Below are 13,968 nucleotides of genomic sequence, written 5' to 3' on the forward strand. Positions count from 1 at the left end.
TGTCAGGTGGACATAGAAGGGAAAGATGGCCTCTGAAGGGAAGAGCATGTGCAAAGGCAAAGAGTCTTGAGAGAATAAGACACATTGGAGGAAATGCAAGCAGTTCAGTGTGTGCAGCTTGCAAAGGACAGAGGAGCAGGAGAGCTTATGATTGGATTTGTGTCACAAAGCTTACTCTGGTCACCAGGCAGAAGGACTGGTTGGAGCAGGGAGTGGTCTGCCAAGAGACAGCAACGCTAATGAGGAATGTATATAATATTTAGGGAGAGCTCAGATAAGAATAAAGACATTTTCAGACAGACAAGCTCTCAAAATTTTTATTCTCAAAATTTCTTATTGAGCTGTCTTTCTTATAAATCTATTGGAGGATGTAGACCACTAAAGTAAGAGAATAAAACATAAAAAAGGAAGTCATAGGCTCCAAAAATCAGAAGATTCAACGCAAGAAAGAGGATGATAGTAGAGGGACATCCCACATTGACAGCTGTTCATCAGACCTTGGAAGAACCAGTCCACAGAGGAGCCGGAAGGGAGAGGAGGAGTGAAACTGATCAATTATCTGACACATTTTAATATTAGGGGAGGCTTACACTTCTGGCTCAGGTTTAGAAATCAACTATTTATAGAGGCATAGAATGCTAAGCAAATAGAAAAATCACAATTTAACCTTTTAAAAATTGTCAGTTCTAGAGAAAAAAAATTGAGTGAGAAAGGGAAATCTATCATAAGACACTACAGAACACAGCTGTGAATACCTGAATAATTGTAATTATGTAAACACTGAATGCTGATCAAACAACAAACAGTTAAAATGTAGCTCTTGGGGAACAGGGGTTTAAAAGAGCCAACCTCTCATCTATAAGAAAAAGATGTAGGTAAAACTGAAAAAGGCAGTGATGGCCATCTACGCATGGTAGTTAGAACTAAGAAAACAGCTAAAAGGATTCCACAGGGTTGCCTCTGCAGAGTGGGAATCAGTGTGGGCAAAGTGACATAAACTTTTGGCTTATTTGGGTTTTTTAACTATACAAATTTATAACTTTGATAATTTAAATTTTTATGAAAAACATCCTCTAAAGCATTGCCATAGGGTTCTCTTGTGTTAACTATTTTAAGTTGATGAGAACAACTGTATAAAAGCAATAGGGGATGGGAGAGGAGAGCTATAAGGATGCTTTATAGGTAAATCTGGTGCCTGGGTGGCCGGGGAGGGTAAGGGACAGGGGCAAGAAGCAAGCAAACCTCCAGATATCTGGCAAGTCTATCTGGTCGTGGTAGTGGAGACAGGAAATTCCAGCGAAGGATCAAATGTGGTCCCGATTCCCTATCAGGTACTCTCACAGCACCATGGGCTTTTCCTTCACAACACTGACCTCGGTTTATGATCCCAGGTTTATTTGCATGGCTGGTTAATACCTGCCTCCCACCCCACATGAGGCTCCATGAGGGCTGCGTCTAGGACTGCTTTGTTCTCTGTTGTCGCTCCAGCACTTAGCATCCGGCACATAGTAGGCACTCGATGGAGAGTCCCTGAATGAATGAAAGACTGAATGACAAGTCACTTTACTCATTACTACTCATGGCTGTCATCCAAACAATCTGGTAAATCCACCCCCGTTGCTACAGTGAGTTCAGAGATGGTGAAAACAGGAGTGGGTTGGCTGCTGCACAGAGCAGCTGCTTCTATAGATCTACACGAGCCAGTGATCAAACACAGGGAACCAGAGAAGTTTCAGGTGCACTCTGCTTCATAGACAGACTCAGAGTTCTTCCCCTCTGTCCTAATGGGGCGCATCTAAAGTGAGCTGTGGTTGTACAACATGACTTCTCAGCCTATAATTAGGTGCATTTTGAGAGACTGGGGCCTCTGAATCATCTTTATGCATTCATTCTCAGCTGAAAGAGAACAGCTGTCAGATCCTAAAACGTGCCCTGTAAACAAAGTTCACTGTGATGGGATGTGTCCTCCTATGTGGGGTTTTAACAGCTAAGTGACCATCTTACATAACTGTGAAACCCCTGCCTCTTACCAAGAGTTACTCATAATTACCCTGATGTTGATCAAGAGGTTATTACTACAAGCCAGAGGTGGCCCCTCCCTGTCTCCATCAGCCCCCAAAATTGCCCCCAAATAAACATGTGATCCAAGCAGAACCAGTGTGCATGCCACACATGCAGCCTCAAGCAGGAAAGACGTTGAATGAGCGTCCCGGCCCCATTGCCCCACTCTGGCCACACCACCACCCCGGAGCTCCTCCTACACAGAAATTCTGGACTCCCCACTGCTATTATCTTATCCTTTGATAAGAGTTCAAATATCTCGCGATAAAAAGAAAAAAATCCTTTCTTCATTCCACAAGGTTTCTCCTTGAAAACGTCGACTGAGCCTCTGCTAGGATGTCTAATTCTTGTCTCAAAATAATTTCTAAGATTACGCATCCAGTTTCCTTGATTCTGGGCCCATGAAATAGCAGCCAAGCTTCAGGAACAGATCTTACCATCCTCTATCTCTCATTCTTTGGGTTCCCACTGGAGGATTAAGTGTTGGTTGTGGTGAGAGTCTGCCCAGTGACAGCCCAGGCACCCCTCCCCATGCTTGGATGGGACCCAGGAGTCCCTGGCCCAATACCTGTCGTTCTCCCCAGTCTCCTCCGCTACCTGAGAAGGCCGGGCCGGCCCTGCTCTTTCCACATAGAGCACTAAGTAATTACACAGGATGATGTCAGCAGTGACCACGCTGGGAAGAGGGGACTCAGACTCACCGACCTTGAACTCAGGCATCCTCACTTTAGAACTCAACCTCCTCTGGACCCCTCCTGTGCATGCAGAAATGCTCAAGGGCCCAAGGAGCAGAGGCCACATAGTAAAGCGGTCGGTCCTGGGTGGCCACCCACACACATTGCCTACAGCAAGCACTGGTAAATGTGAGCCTTGGCCAGTGTAGTCACCATTAGCATTGTGGACTAGAGACGAGGAGAGGAGGTGTGTGGAAGCCCGCATCTCGTTTCCTGTTGTTTGTCCTGACTACCTAGGCCATAACAGGAATGGCCATCGACAACCACCTGCTGGGGCTGCGGGAGCTGGCCCGGGACCTGTGTAAGGAGCTGCCCGAGATGTTCACTGACGAAACCTACCTGATGAGCAACCGGTTTGTCCTCTCCACCAGCCAGGTACAGTCCTAGGGTGGCCATCACCCAACAGGCCACTTAGTGTAGCCAGAGGACTTTCTAAAGAGCTCAGCGACTACAGGGTGGAGTCAGCCAAGTCCCAGCTCTGTTTCTTACGAGCTGCAAGACTTTTGGCAAAATGCCCTAAATGCAAAGAGCGCTGGTTTCCTCATTTTCTAAACGGGAGTAATCACGGACGCCACCTTACAGAGGCGGACAGGACGGGAAAAAAGCACCCATTCTGGTGCCCTAACCATTATGCTCACTACCTGTCAATCTGTTAACTGAGAGGTGGTGTTCCACCGGGGTGACCACAGGCTCTGAAGCCCAACAGGCGTAGAGAGAAGTCCTGGCTCAACTAGATGCGATGATGTAGGTCGAAAGCCCAGCCCAGTGCCTGGCATGGACAGGGCCCTCCAAACAGGTCACAGCCATTATTGTAAAGGGCCATGGGACCAACAGCAGGCCATTAGCTGCCGGCCCAGCGTCTCCTAACCAGAGCTGCAGGCTCGCTCGGTTGGAGGACAACTGTCACAAAGAGAGAACGAAATCCATTAGAGAAAGGCAGCAGTTTGAGAGAGAAAATCCCCCCCGCCAAACATCAATTTACTAAAACCCCACCTCATCTGCGAAAGGCTGGACGTGGGCAATGAAAGGGGCTGATAAAGTTGTGTTTGAGGATAAAAGCCCACTCAGTAATTTGATTTTGTCATTAGGGCAGTGAGCTTGCAGACACGAATAAACGAGGGCAGAACATAACAACATAAATTCTTCAGGAAACCACCCATGGGCAAAAAGTGCTTTGGAATGGCTTTATGGCCTTCAGCTGTTGCACGGCAAATTTATCTGACAATGAGGTGACTCTATTAACAAGACTAATGGTTTGTTCTGCCCCATTAAAACGGCCAGTGTCATTTCTGAAGGCCCGAGTACACAGCGCCAGAAACCTGTGGTTTAAAACAAACCCCACCCTGCACCTGCCCAAGAATGTGTTCTATTTTCCCCCTGAGCCCAGCTAATAAAATTAATTCGGGGTGTGGTGGTTTGGGTTTTTTTTTTTTTTCCAACTGGAAATGAACATTTATGGCTTCAATGCCTTCAGAAACACATTTCTTGGTTTGTGATCCAGATTACAAAATTTTAGCCCTCTGAATTCAAAACATATTAGGTGCATAACAAAAAATCCAGTTGATGGCAGTCTATGAAATGCCCAATGCTGGGTAATTGTGCATGGCCAGGCTGTGGGGAGCAAATCAGACCAGCCAGGCAATACTGACAGTAATTAAGGATATGGGGAAAATCGACAGAAAAGACAGGCCAGATTTCCTCCAGCTCATAAATTACTCCCTCTGGGAAGCCATCTATCTGTTGGGTGCCACCAGGGTGCCATTTAGTAAATTACCCTGATTGCCTCGGTGCCTCAAAGGGCCCCCAGGTGAGGGAGAGACTCAGCCCGAGACCCAGCACCAGGCCACTCTGGGAGCTTCTGACTCCACAAGTAGAGCAGATTTCACACCAGGGAGTGGCTTATGGCCTCTCTTCTGATATCATGCAGTGAGATGGTTTGTTTTTACGACTCTGGCTGTGGCCATCCAAGCTGAAGCAATCAGTTGATTTGGTTAATTCAGTCAAACACCCAGGTGGAAAACAGTCAGAGAAGCAAATATCCCGTCGAGGCCCCCGGTTCTTGGAACGCCCTGCATTCTAGCAGGCTCACAGGTTCCATTTGAGAACAAGCAGCTTCTGACCTGTCCTCTCCTCCAGGTGCCCACAACCATGGAGATGTTTTGCTGCTATGGTCCTGTGGTGCCCAACGGGTACGGTGCCTGCTACAACCCCCAGCCAGACAGCATCCTTTTCTGCATCTCCAGCTTTCACGGCTGCAAAGAGACCTCTTCTACCAAGTTTGCGAAAGCTGTGGAAGAAAGCCTCATTGAAATGAGAGACCTCTGCAGTCGGCCACAGTCTGCCATGGGCAAGCCACTGGTGACAAAAGAAAAGGCAACAAGGCCCAGCCAGGGGCACCAACCTTGACTGCTGCCACTAACCCCAAACCCAGCATTCTGCAGCTGCCAGACCCTGCCGAACCCTTGCTCCCAACACTCATCCCAGCTTTCTGTAGTTCCCTGTCCTCAGGGCCCAGCACACAGACCACACTGAGGCATCCCACAAAGCTGGAGCGTTAGGAGGAATGCGTCCCTCATTATTCGTGGGAATCATCATTATTATCAAGGTGCCCTCTGGCCTGTGCACTAGGAAATAGGACCAGCCTGGCTTGGAGGCACCTGGGTGAGGTGGGGAAGTCCACGCTGACTTCCCTCCGTGGCCTCGGAAGCTTAACATTGGTGTTTGCTTACAGCAGAACCTAGCATGTCCCGGTGACGTTTTTGCCCAATGAGAGAATGAGTCACCTTATTACAAGCAATGTACCTAAATGAATCATGAAGCAAGAGGCTAACTCCAGGTCATTACCTCTTTTCTCTTGGGGAGGAGTAGGGGGCTTTGTTTTCAGACTGAAAGCAGCCCGATCATGGCATTCGGGGTAGCCTGCACTGAGCCATACAGACCCATAAGCACCCGCTCCCCTACACACACACAGCCCATGTTAATTTAAAATAGAGCGACCTGGGTCCACAAATGCATTTCTCCTTTCACCTCCCAGGGGCAGCCTTCCACTGAGTTCAGAAAATCTGATCCGGCTATTCTGAAAGAGAAAGAAAATCATCTGCCACTGCCCTGGAGTCCAGGCTGCTCTCTGCTTCCCCGGGGGCATCAGGGACAATCCAGGATGAGTAAACAGCACAGCCCCAGCAAGCAGAAGAGACAGAGGGAGGACCAGTCCACTTCCCCAGGGACCCTGCCACTTGCAATTTTTCTGGTTGCTTTCCCACTCCCCTTCAGGTGAAATGTGCTCCGATAGGTGATCTGCCTTTTAAAGAAGAAGAGAGAGGGTTGCTTCAGGCTTTTCTGTTGTTATTTATTTGTTTTGTTTTGTTCATTCTTAAGAAAGGCTTTTAAGAAACCACTGTGACACTAATTTCAGAAAATGATCTCAGTCGCTCAGGCAGGATGCCCTTGGACAGGTGGGCTCCTTTACATGGAGGACGTTATCCGGAGATGCTGACTAAAGTCCACGTGGAAGAGCCTAGAGCAGGGCTCTCCACTGGCCTCACGGCGCGGGACAGCTGGCGGAGCACAGGGCTGGGAGAAGGGAATGGCCACATCCAGAGCCCTCCCTGCTGGAGGGGCAGACAGTTCACAGAGCCGGAGTTCAGACTGTCCTGAGAGACTGCGATCTTTGAGGAGATGTGAGAGGCACTTCCCCATTGGGGAATACGTTTACGGGAAATCTAAAAGCGCAAGGGAGTGGGAAGGCAACCAGAAAACTCCAAGTACAAATAGCTGAGGCAGCCTGCCTCTGCCCAGAGGAGGCACAGAGCTCAGCTCTCATCACCGGAGACCCGAGTTTCGCTGTGCTTCCTGAAACAGCATCACCCCCAACCCCAACCCTACCCCACACCCCACCCATCCTGCCATGCTCTGTGTCATTCTGAGCACTCCACTCTGGCCCAGGGACACTGCACATGTCCCTTCTTTGGGCCATTGTGCAAACTCTCTGCACTTTGACCTGTATTGAAGCAGGCAGCGCTGAGATGGGCCAGGCATTTTGACCTTTGCTCAGCTCTTTGAAAACATAAACAGCCCCAAGCAGTGAATTCCTTGAACCCTGGTTTTAGATTGAGGATTTCTATTGAATGATCTGGGAGATTCTGGCACTGCCCTTCAAAGTCATTGGTCTGTAGGTCCACACTCCTTCCCTCGGACATCCATCTTCCTGCTCCCCTTGAGAAGCTGCAGGCCAAGAGTCCCAGGAATGTCTGGGGAACTGCTGTCCACCTGCTGTAAGTTGACCCAAAGCCACTTGTCCGTTCTCCCAAATGACCACAGTGCATATTTGAGTGGTCTTCTGCTTTCCCTCCGTGGATTCCTGGGCAGGCAGAGAGCTCTGGCTTTGGGGTCAGGCAGCCCTGTGGACCTTGGCCAAGAGACTTATTGCCCAGAGACTTAATTCCTTCCATCGTCAAATGGGAACAAGAATGTCCCAACCTTTCGAGGCTGTGAGGATTGTAGATCACATGTGTAAAGGGTCTTACACAAGCAAGTGGGCATTGGTGCCCACTGTCAGGATGCCATTACCCCAGCAAGCATTGTTTAGGTAATTTTTTTTTTTTTGAGGAAGATTGGCCCTGAGCTAAGATCTGTTGCCAATCTTCCTCCTTTTTTCCTTTTTCCTCCCCAAAGTCCCAGTAGGTAGTTGTATGTCATAGTTGTACATCCTTCTAGTTGCTCTATGTGGGACACCGCCTCAGCATGGCTGGAAGACAAGCGGTGCATAGGTCTGCACCCAGGATCTGAACCAGTGAACCCCGGGCTGCCGAAGCAGAGCGCGCAAACTTAACCGCTACGCCACCGGGCCGGCCACTGTTTAGGTGATTTTTGTTTCAAACATTTTACATTGATTTGACAGCACCAAAGTCACATCTGCCATTCTCTGAGCATGGGGAAAGGATACCAACTCTGTATATTCAGATGTCAACTATGCACTGTGAGGGCTTTGAGAAGTGTGGATGGCGGGCGTTAGGCGGGAGGGAACACCTCCTCTCTCTGAGGAAGGGGCTGGAAGCTGGTCTTCCCCCTCCAAAAACAGGTGGGCGCACTGAGTCTTTATGCAAAGGCAACGCTGAGCCATGGCCATAGGCATCTCTGTGGGGATCCTAGTAAAGGAGACTGTTCTAAGTGTCCCCAGAGAGATGAAAAATGAAACTTGGAGACAGTCATTTTGGGACAGTGATGCGTAATAAAAATGTACGTGGCCACCTTACAATACTGCTAAGTTGCCAAAATATATAAAGTTGATATTTTAGTTCTATTTTTATAAAATTGTTCTAGATTTATGGCAATATATACATATGTATTTATAGCCTTTCAATTTTAAGTTATAGTTTTGTGCTTTAAAGAAATATATGTATGATCAAAGAACTGTATATTGAAAGCACTATATTCAAATTATTTCAAGACTGTAAGTCTGTATTCAATAAAAAGTCATGCCAAGAAAGATGGTGTTGGCCATTGTTTCTACCCAGAAATGCTATAAAAATTATGTTGTAAATTCTATGAGCTGGGTCAACAATTCATCTGCTTTGTTTGAGGTCTGTCAGCAGCAGTGGCAAATGTCTAAAAGATACAGGGGCCTGGAGAGAAAAGGAGGAAGGAACTTCATCTCTCCTAGTGTGTGGCATGCCGCCAGGGGGTGGGGTGAGGGGCAGAGAGCCTTCACGGGGTGTTTGTGATCAGGTCGGTGGAAACCTGGGTGTAGAGATGGGCATCTCCACTTAAGCCTGAATAAGCATGCATAGGCAGAATGGAGTGGAGGGAAAAGATCCAGGCTCAGAGGTGGGTGCCTAGACTATAAACCCAGCTCTATCTCTAACTTGCTGTGGACTTTGGGAATGTCACTTCACCTCTCTAGCTCTCAGTTTCCTCATCTGTAAAATGGGGATGTTGATATCAGCACTACCCACTTCCAGGGTTGTGGCAAGATGACATAAGATGGTCACTGTTTAAAAACTCAGGAAGTGATGTAAAAACCTAGCATTCTTATTGTAGGCTCACAGGTACATGTGCACACAGCTTCCTTCACTCTGCACAGCACAAAGATATATTCCAAGCTGCAAGACCCCCTCTGCAGCTGCAATAATCCACAGAACCAAGACTGAGATTCCTCCAAATGGAAGCCCAAATGATTTCCAATCAGAACTTAAAAGGAAGCTTCAAGTGTATGGATTGGTATGACTGGGATGCAGAAAAGGCATTATCCAAAAAGATAATGGCTAAGAATATTCTAGGAGGAATGGAGAGGATAGGAAGGAACAGGATCAAAGTAATGTAAGTTTGCTCTTATTTATCACGTATATCACACGTGGCCCCAAAATAACCAGATGTAGACAATAGAGAAGAATATGAACAGGCAAGCCAACTCCCAACATACAAAATAATGCCACCTGCTCCTTGTTGTCTCTGAAGGTCCTGTGGGGTGGATATTGGTACATTCAGGTAAAAATGCAGGGACGAGTCTCTCCCAGGTTCACAAGAGCAACCAGAATTTTCCAAATTACTCCTAAGCAGTTCTCCTTGGGAGCGAGGGGAGAACCAGTGCCTTGGGTTCCCTTTAAAATTCAGTCAATCTCCCTGCTTTTATTTTTCTGAGTTTTCCTTCCAAAGAGGCCTCTTGAGTCCGCAGGGTGAACGATATGCCATCCCTGGGAAAAGCTGGCCTCACGTCACGTAAGAAGACCTTTCTAAAAGCTCTGTTCTCCCTTGTTTCCTAAGGACCAGCTCTCTCCTTGTTCTTTTCCTACTGGGTCCTCCATCTCCTTGTGGGATTTCACTCCCTATTTCTGTCCCTTATATGTCATTGGACCCCAGGGCTCTGTCCTTGGTCTCTATTTCTTATATTCAGGAGCAGCAAAATGGCAGGCTGAGCTGATGCACCCATAAAAACATACACACAAAGAGAAAATTCTTTTAAATATATAGTCAAGTTCAAAAGAAAGGAAATAAATCCTCACATTCCAGAAAAAAAAAAAAAGATGTCCAAAACAGAGTAGCGAGTGGCAGCTAAAGATGTATCAGATCAGACACAGATTTCAGTTGACAGCGGGGTTTACCACTCCTGCAAGTTGAGAGGACGTCACCTCTGCCATGCAAGGTGGGAGATGCAGCTAAAAACTCCTCACACAAAATCAAATCGGAACCTCACAGAGGCATCCCAACCCTGTAAAAAAGACTAGGGAAACTCTTCTTATCAGCCCAGGGGAGCATCGAGGAACTGTGCCATTCACTCATGGCTGTAGAGAGTGGAAAAAAGACATCCATGAGAAATTAAACTATGAACTTGTGCCATATGTGGATATAGAGTCTGAATTTATACAACTTATCTGTAAAGCATGAATTCCAAGACAATAATGTTAAAAAAAAAAAAATTGCCTGGGTCAGTAAAATCCAAAGGGCCTCAAGCAGAATCAAATACAAAACCACTTTCCACAACCCTGGACGCACCAAACTCCCACAGAGGAAAAACGCTCCATGAAAGATGAGCTCACAGTCAAAAAATACAAAGAGCACAAGAAATGGCTCACAGGAGGGAAAGCAGCAAATAAACAGGAGAATTAACATCACAAAGGCTGGAGAGAATAGATGACTCACAGAGAAGCTATAAAACAGATATGTTTAACATTATCAAGAAATAAAAATTCAGGGAAGATACATGAAGAGTTCGGGAAGGAGAGATTAGAGAATGGGGGATGGAGGGAAGCACTATTCAAAGAGAAAATGGCTAAGAATATTCCAGAATTGAAGAAACATATCATTCTAAAACTCACAGGTTAAAGAAGAGACAATAATGGAAATTTAAAAGTACTTAGAGCAGGGGCTGACCCCGTGGCTTAGCAGTTAAGTGCACACGCTCCGCTACTGGCGGCCCAGGTTCAGACCCCAGGCGCGCACTGACGCACCGATTCTCTGGCCATGCTGAGGCCGCGTCCCACATACAGCAACTAGAAGAATGTGCAACTATGACATACAACTATCTACTGGGGCTTTGGGGAGAAAAAGGAGGAGGATTGGCAATAGATGTTAGCTCAGAGCCGGTCTTCCTCAGCAAAAAGAGGACTGGCGTGGATGTTAGCTCAGGGCTGATCTTCCTCACACACACAAAAAAATACTTAGAGCAGAATAATAAAGATACCTCATATCAAAACCTCTGCAATACAGCAAAAGTGATGCTTTGGAGAAATTTATAGCTTAAAATACTTATCAGAAAAGAAGAAAGACTGAAAATTGATGAGCTGACTCATCAATCTAACTTAAAAAGTAAGAAAAAGAACCCAAGAGTAAACTCAAAGAAAGTAATAAAGATAAAAATAGCTATCAATGAAGGAGAAAACAAAAAACAATAAAGAAGCCAAACAAAGCAAAAGTTGGTTCTTTGAAAAGATTAACAAAAGAGACAAGTCTCTGGTAAAACCAATAAAATAAAAACAGAAAGTCAGAAATAAATAATATTATGAATAAAAAATTGACAAAGGGGCCTGCCCAGTGGTGTAGTGGTTAGGTTCGCACTCTCTGCTTCAGCGGCCCAGGGTTCACAGTTTCGGATCCCAGGCATATGCCTACACACTGCTTATCGAGCCACGCTGTGGCAGGAGTCCCATATAAAGTAGAGGAAGATGGGCACGGATGTTAGCCCAGGGCCAGTCTTCTTCAGCAAAAAGAGGAGGATTGGCATCAGATGTTAGCTCAGGGCTGATCTTCCTCACTAAAAAAAAAAAGTCGACGTAACTACAATAAAGTGGACATTAAAAAGATAACAAGAGAATACATCAACTACTTTATGCCAATAAATTTGAAAACTTACATAAAAATATAATTTACTAAAACTGATGCAAGAAGAAATATAATTTCTGGATAGTCTTCTAAATCTTAAATAAACTGAAGCAGTAGTTTGAAATTTTCCGAATCAGGAAAAAAAGGGGAGGGAGGAACATAAAATTTTATAGACATGTTTTACCAAACATTCAAAGAAGTGATCACTTCAATAGTATACAAAATAAAAAAGGTGATAGTCCCTATTCTTCTATACTCCCTTATTTATTCTCTGAAGCTTGTATAACTTTAATATCCAAAGCAGACTAGGACATACAATAGAGAAAAACTGCAGGCCCATTTCATTCATGCATATATATCCAGAAATCCTAAACAAAATATTAGCAGACAAATTCTAACAGTATATAAAAAAGATAATACATTTATGACCAAGTCAGGTTTATCCAAGAATGCAAAGTAGTTTAATATTAGAAGGTATCTAAATGTCATTTACTCATCTATGGCTTAAAGAATAAAAATAACAGGATCATTCTAATAGATCATTAAAATGAATTCATAAAAATTCAAGTCATTCATAATGTTTTTAAAAACATAGTAAAATGGAATTAGAAAAGAAGTTAGCTTGACAAAGAACATCTACAAAAAAAAATACAATATATATCAACCTAAATAGAGAAATGTTGGAAATGTTCTCTTCTCTTTAAAATCAAAATAAAGATGGGGCCAGCCCGGTGGCGCAAGCGGTTAAGTGCGCACGCTCCGCTGCGGCGGCCCAGGGTTCGCCGGTTCAGATCCTGGGCGCTCACTGACAGACCACTTGGCAAGCCATGCTGTGGCGGTGTCCCATATAAAGTAGAGGAAGATGGGCACGGATGTTAGCCCAGGGCCAATCTTCCTCAGCAAAAAAAAGAGGAGGATTGGCAGATGTTAGCGCAGAGCTGATCTTCCTCACAAAAGAAAAAAATAAAATAAAATAAAATCAAGCTAAAGAGAGGATATGCACTATTACCACTTCTATTCATCATGGCATTAGAGGTTCTAGCCTGTGCAATGAGACAAGAAGAAAAAAAGAAAGGCTTAATAAAGGAAATAAAACTGTCATTGTTTGCAGACGATGTGAGTGTCTGCATAGAAAACCCAAAGAATCTACAAATAAATTAATAGAAATAATTTAAACAAAGGTCAAGGTAGCTTATACAAAATCAATATATAAAGGCCAGTTTCATTGTATACACCAGCAACGAACAATAAAATCACAATACAATATACATGATTTACAAAAGACAGTAGCAATAAATCTAAAAAAAGACTTAAGACTCATACACAGATAATTATAAACTGTATTGAAAGACAATGAAGAAGATCTAAATAAAGGAGAGCTATTTCAAGATCATGAATAGGAAGTCCTCAGAAAAATGTCAGTTTTCCCCAATTGATCTCTAGATTCAATGCAACTCCAGCAAAACTCTCAACAGGGAAACTTCTGCTTCTGATAATGACAGACTAGTTAATTCAGACTTCCTACAGAGGACATCTTTAAAAATCTGGCACATATTTTTTTTAAATCTTCTTGAAAATCATGAAAGAGCTAACTAGATCAAAACCAGGGACAGGATGAGAGTAGGTATAGCACTGGAGATGATTTTAGTCTAGGGCTATCTAGAGATCTTGAATATGCAAGCTAGAAGATGAGATACAATTTTTGAGCCTTTGCAGAGTTAGGCATATAAAAATTGTAGTCCAGCACCACCAAGGGGGAACCCTGCTAAGCCCATCCTCATTGGGCTAGAATCCTAAAGGAGTGTACCACAGGAAGGAGGATAAAATATAAATAAACCAGTCTCCACATGGACTGCAGCCAGTTTCAAGCCATCTGGATGGCTCAGAAAATCTCAAGCCCTGAAATTGTATTAAGATGATCCCAGGTTGCTGGTGCTACCAGGACCTGGCAAGAAATGAAAACGAAAAAAAAAAAAAATCAGCCATAGAAGAAGATAACATCATCCTTGGCCTCAAATTGTTCCTACAAATAATTCTGCTAATACAGTGTCTAGTACACAATTAAAGTAAACCAAGCACTCTAGGAGACAAGACAAAATGAGCAGAAACTGGCAGAAATAACAACAGAAACAGACAGATAGGGTCTCCAGACAGTGGAATTTTCAAACATACACTATAAAATAAGTATCTTTACTGTGGTCAAGAAGATAAAGCCAAACCTAAAAAACTTGGCAAGAAACTGAAAACTATAAAAATATAGTGGCACAGCAGATTTGAAAAGGCACCAAACTAAAATTCTAGAATTGAAAAATAAATAACTGAAATGACCAACCAGATTGATGGCTTTAATAGCAGT

At 44.5% G+C, this 13,968-nt stretch overlaps 1 protein-coding gene across 1 annotated transcript in view; it reads left to right on the plus strand.

Annotated features, from left to right (window-relative positions):
- The window catches only part of CHAT (choline O-acetyltransferase), a 46,368-nt gene extending 41,167 nt beyond the window's left edge, over window positions 1-5,201 (plus strand). Inside the window, exons 13-14 of the mRNA XM_014789033.2 lie at window positions 3,033-3,170; window positions 4,932-5,201. Of these exons, the coding sequence (XP_014644519.2) occupies window positions 3,033-3,170; window positions 4,932-5,201 (408 nt within the window). The remainder of the gene's footprint in view (window positions 1-3,032; window positions 3,171-4,931) is intronic.
- The last annotated feature ends 8,767 nt before the right edge of the window (window positions 5,202-13,968 follow it).

This window comes from Ceratotherium simum, chromosome 6 (assembly GCF_057802395.1).
Source record: "Ceratotherium simum simum isolate JZ-2026a chromosome 6, ASM5780239v1, whole genome shotgun sequence".
Taxonomy (NCBI): domain Eukaryota; kingdom Metazoa; phylum Chordata; class Mammalia; order Perissodactyla; family Rhinocerotidae; genus Ceratotherium; species Ceratotherium simum.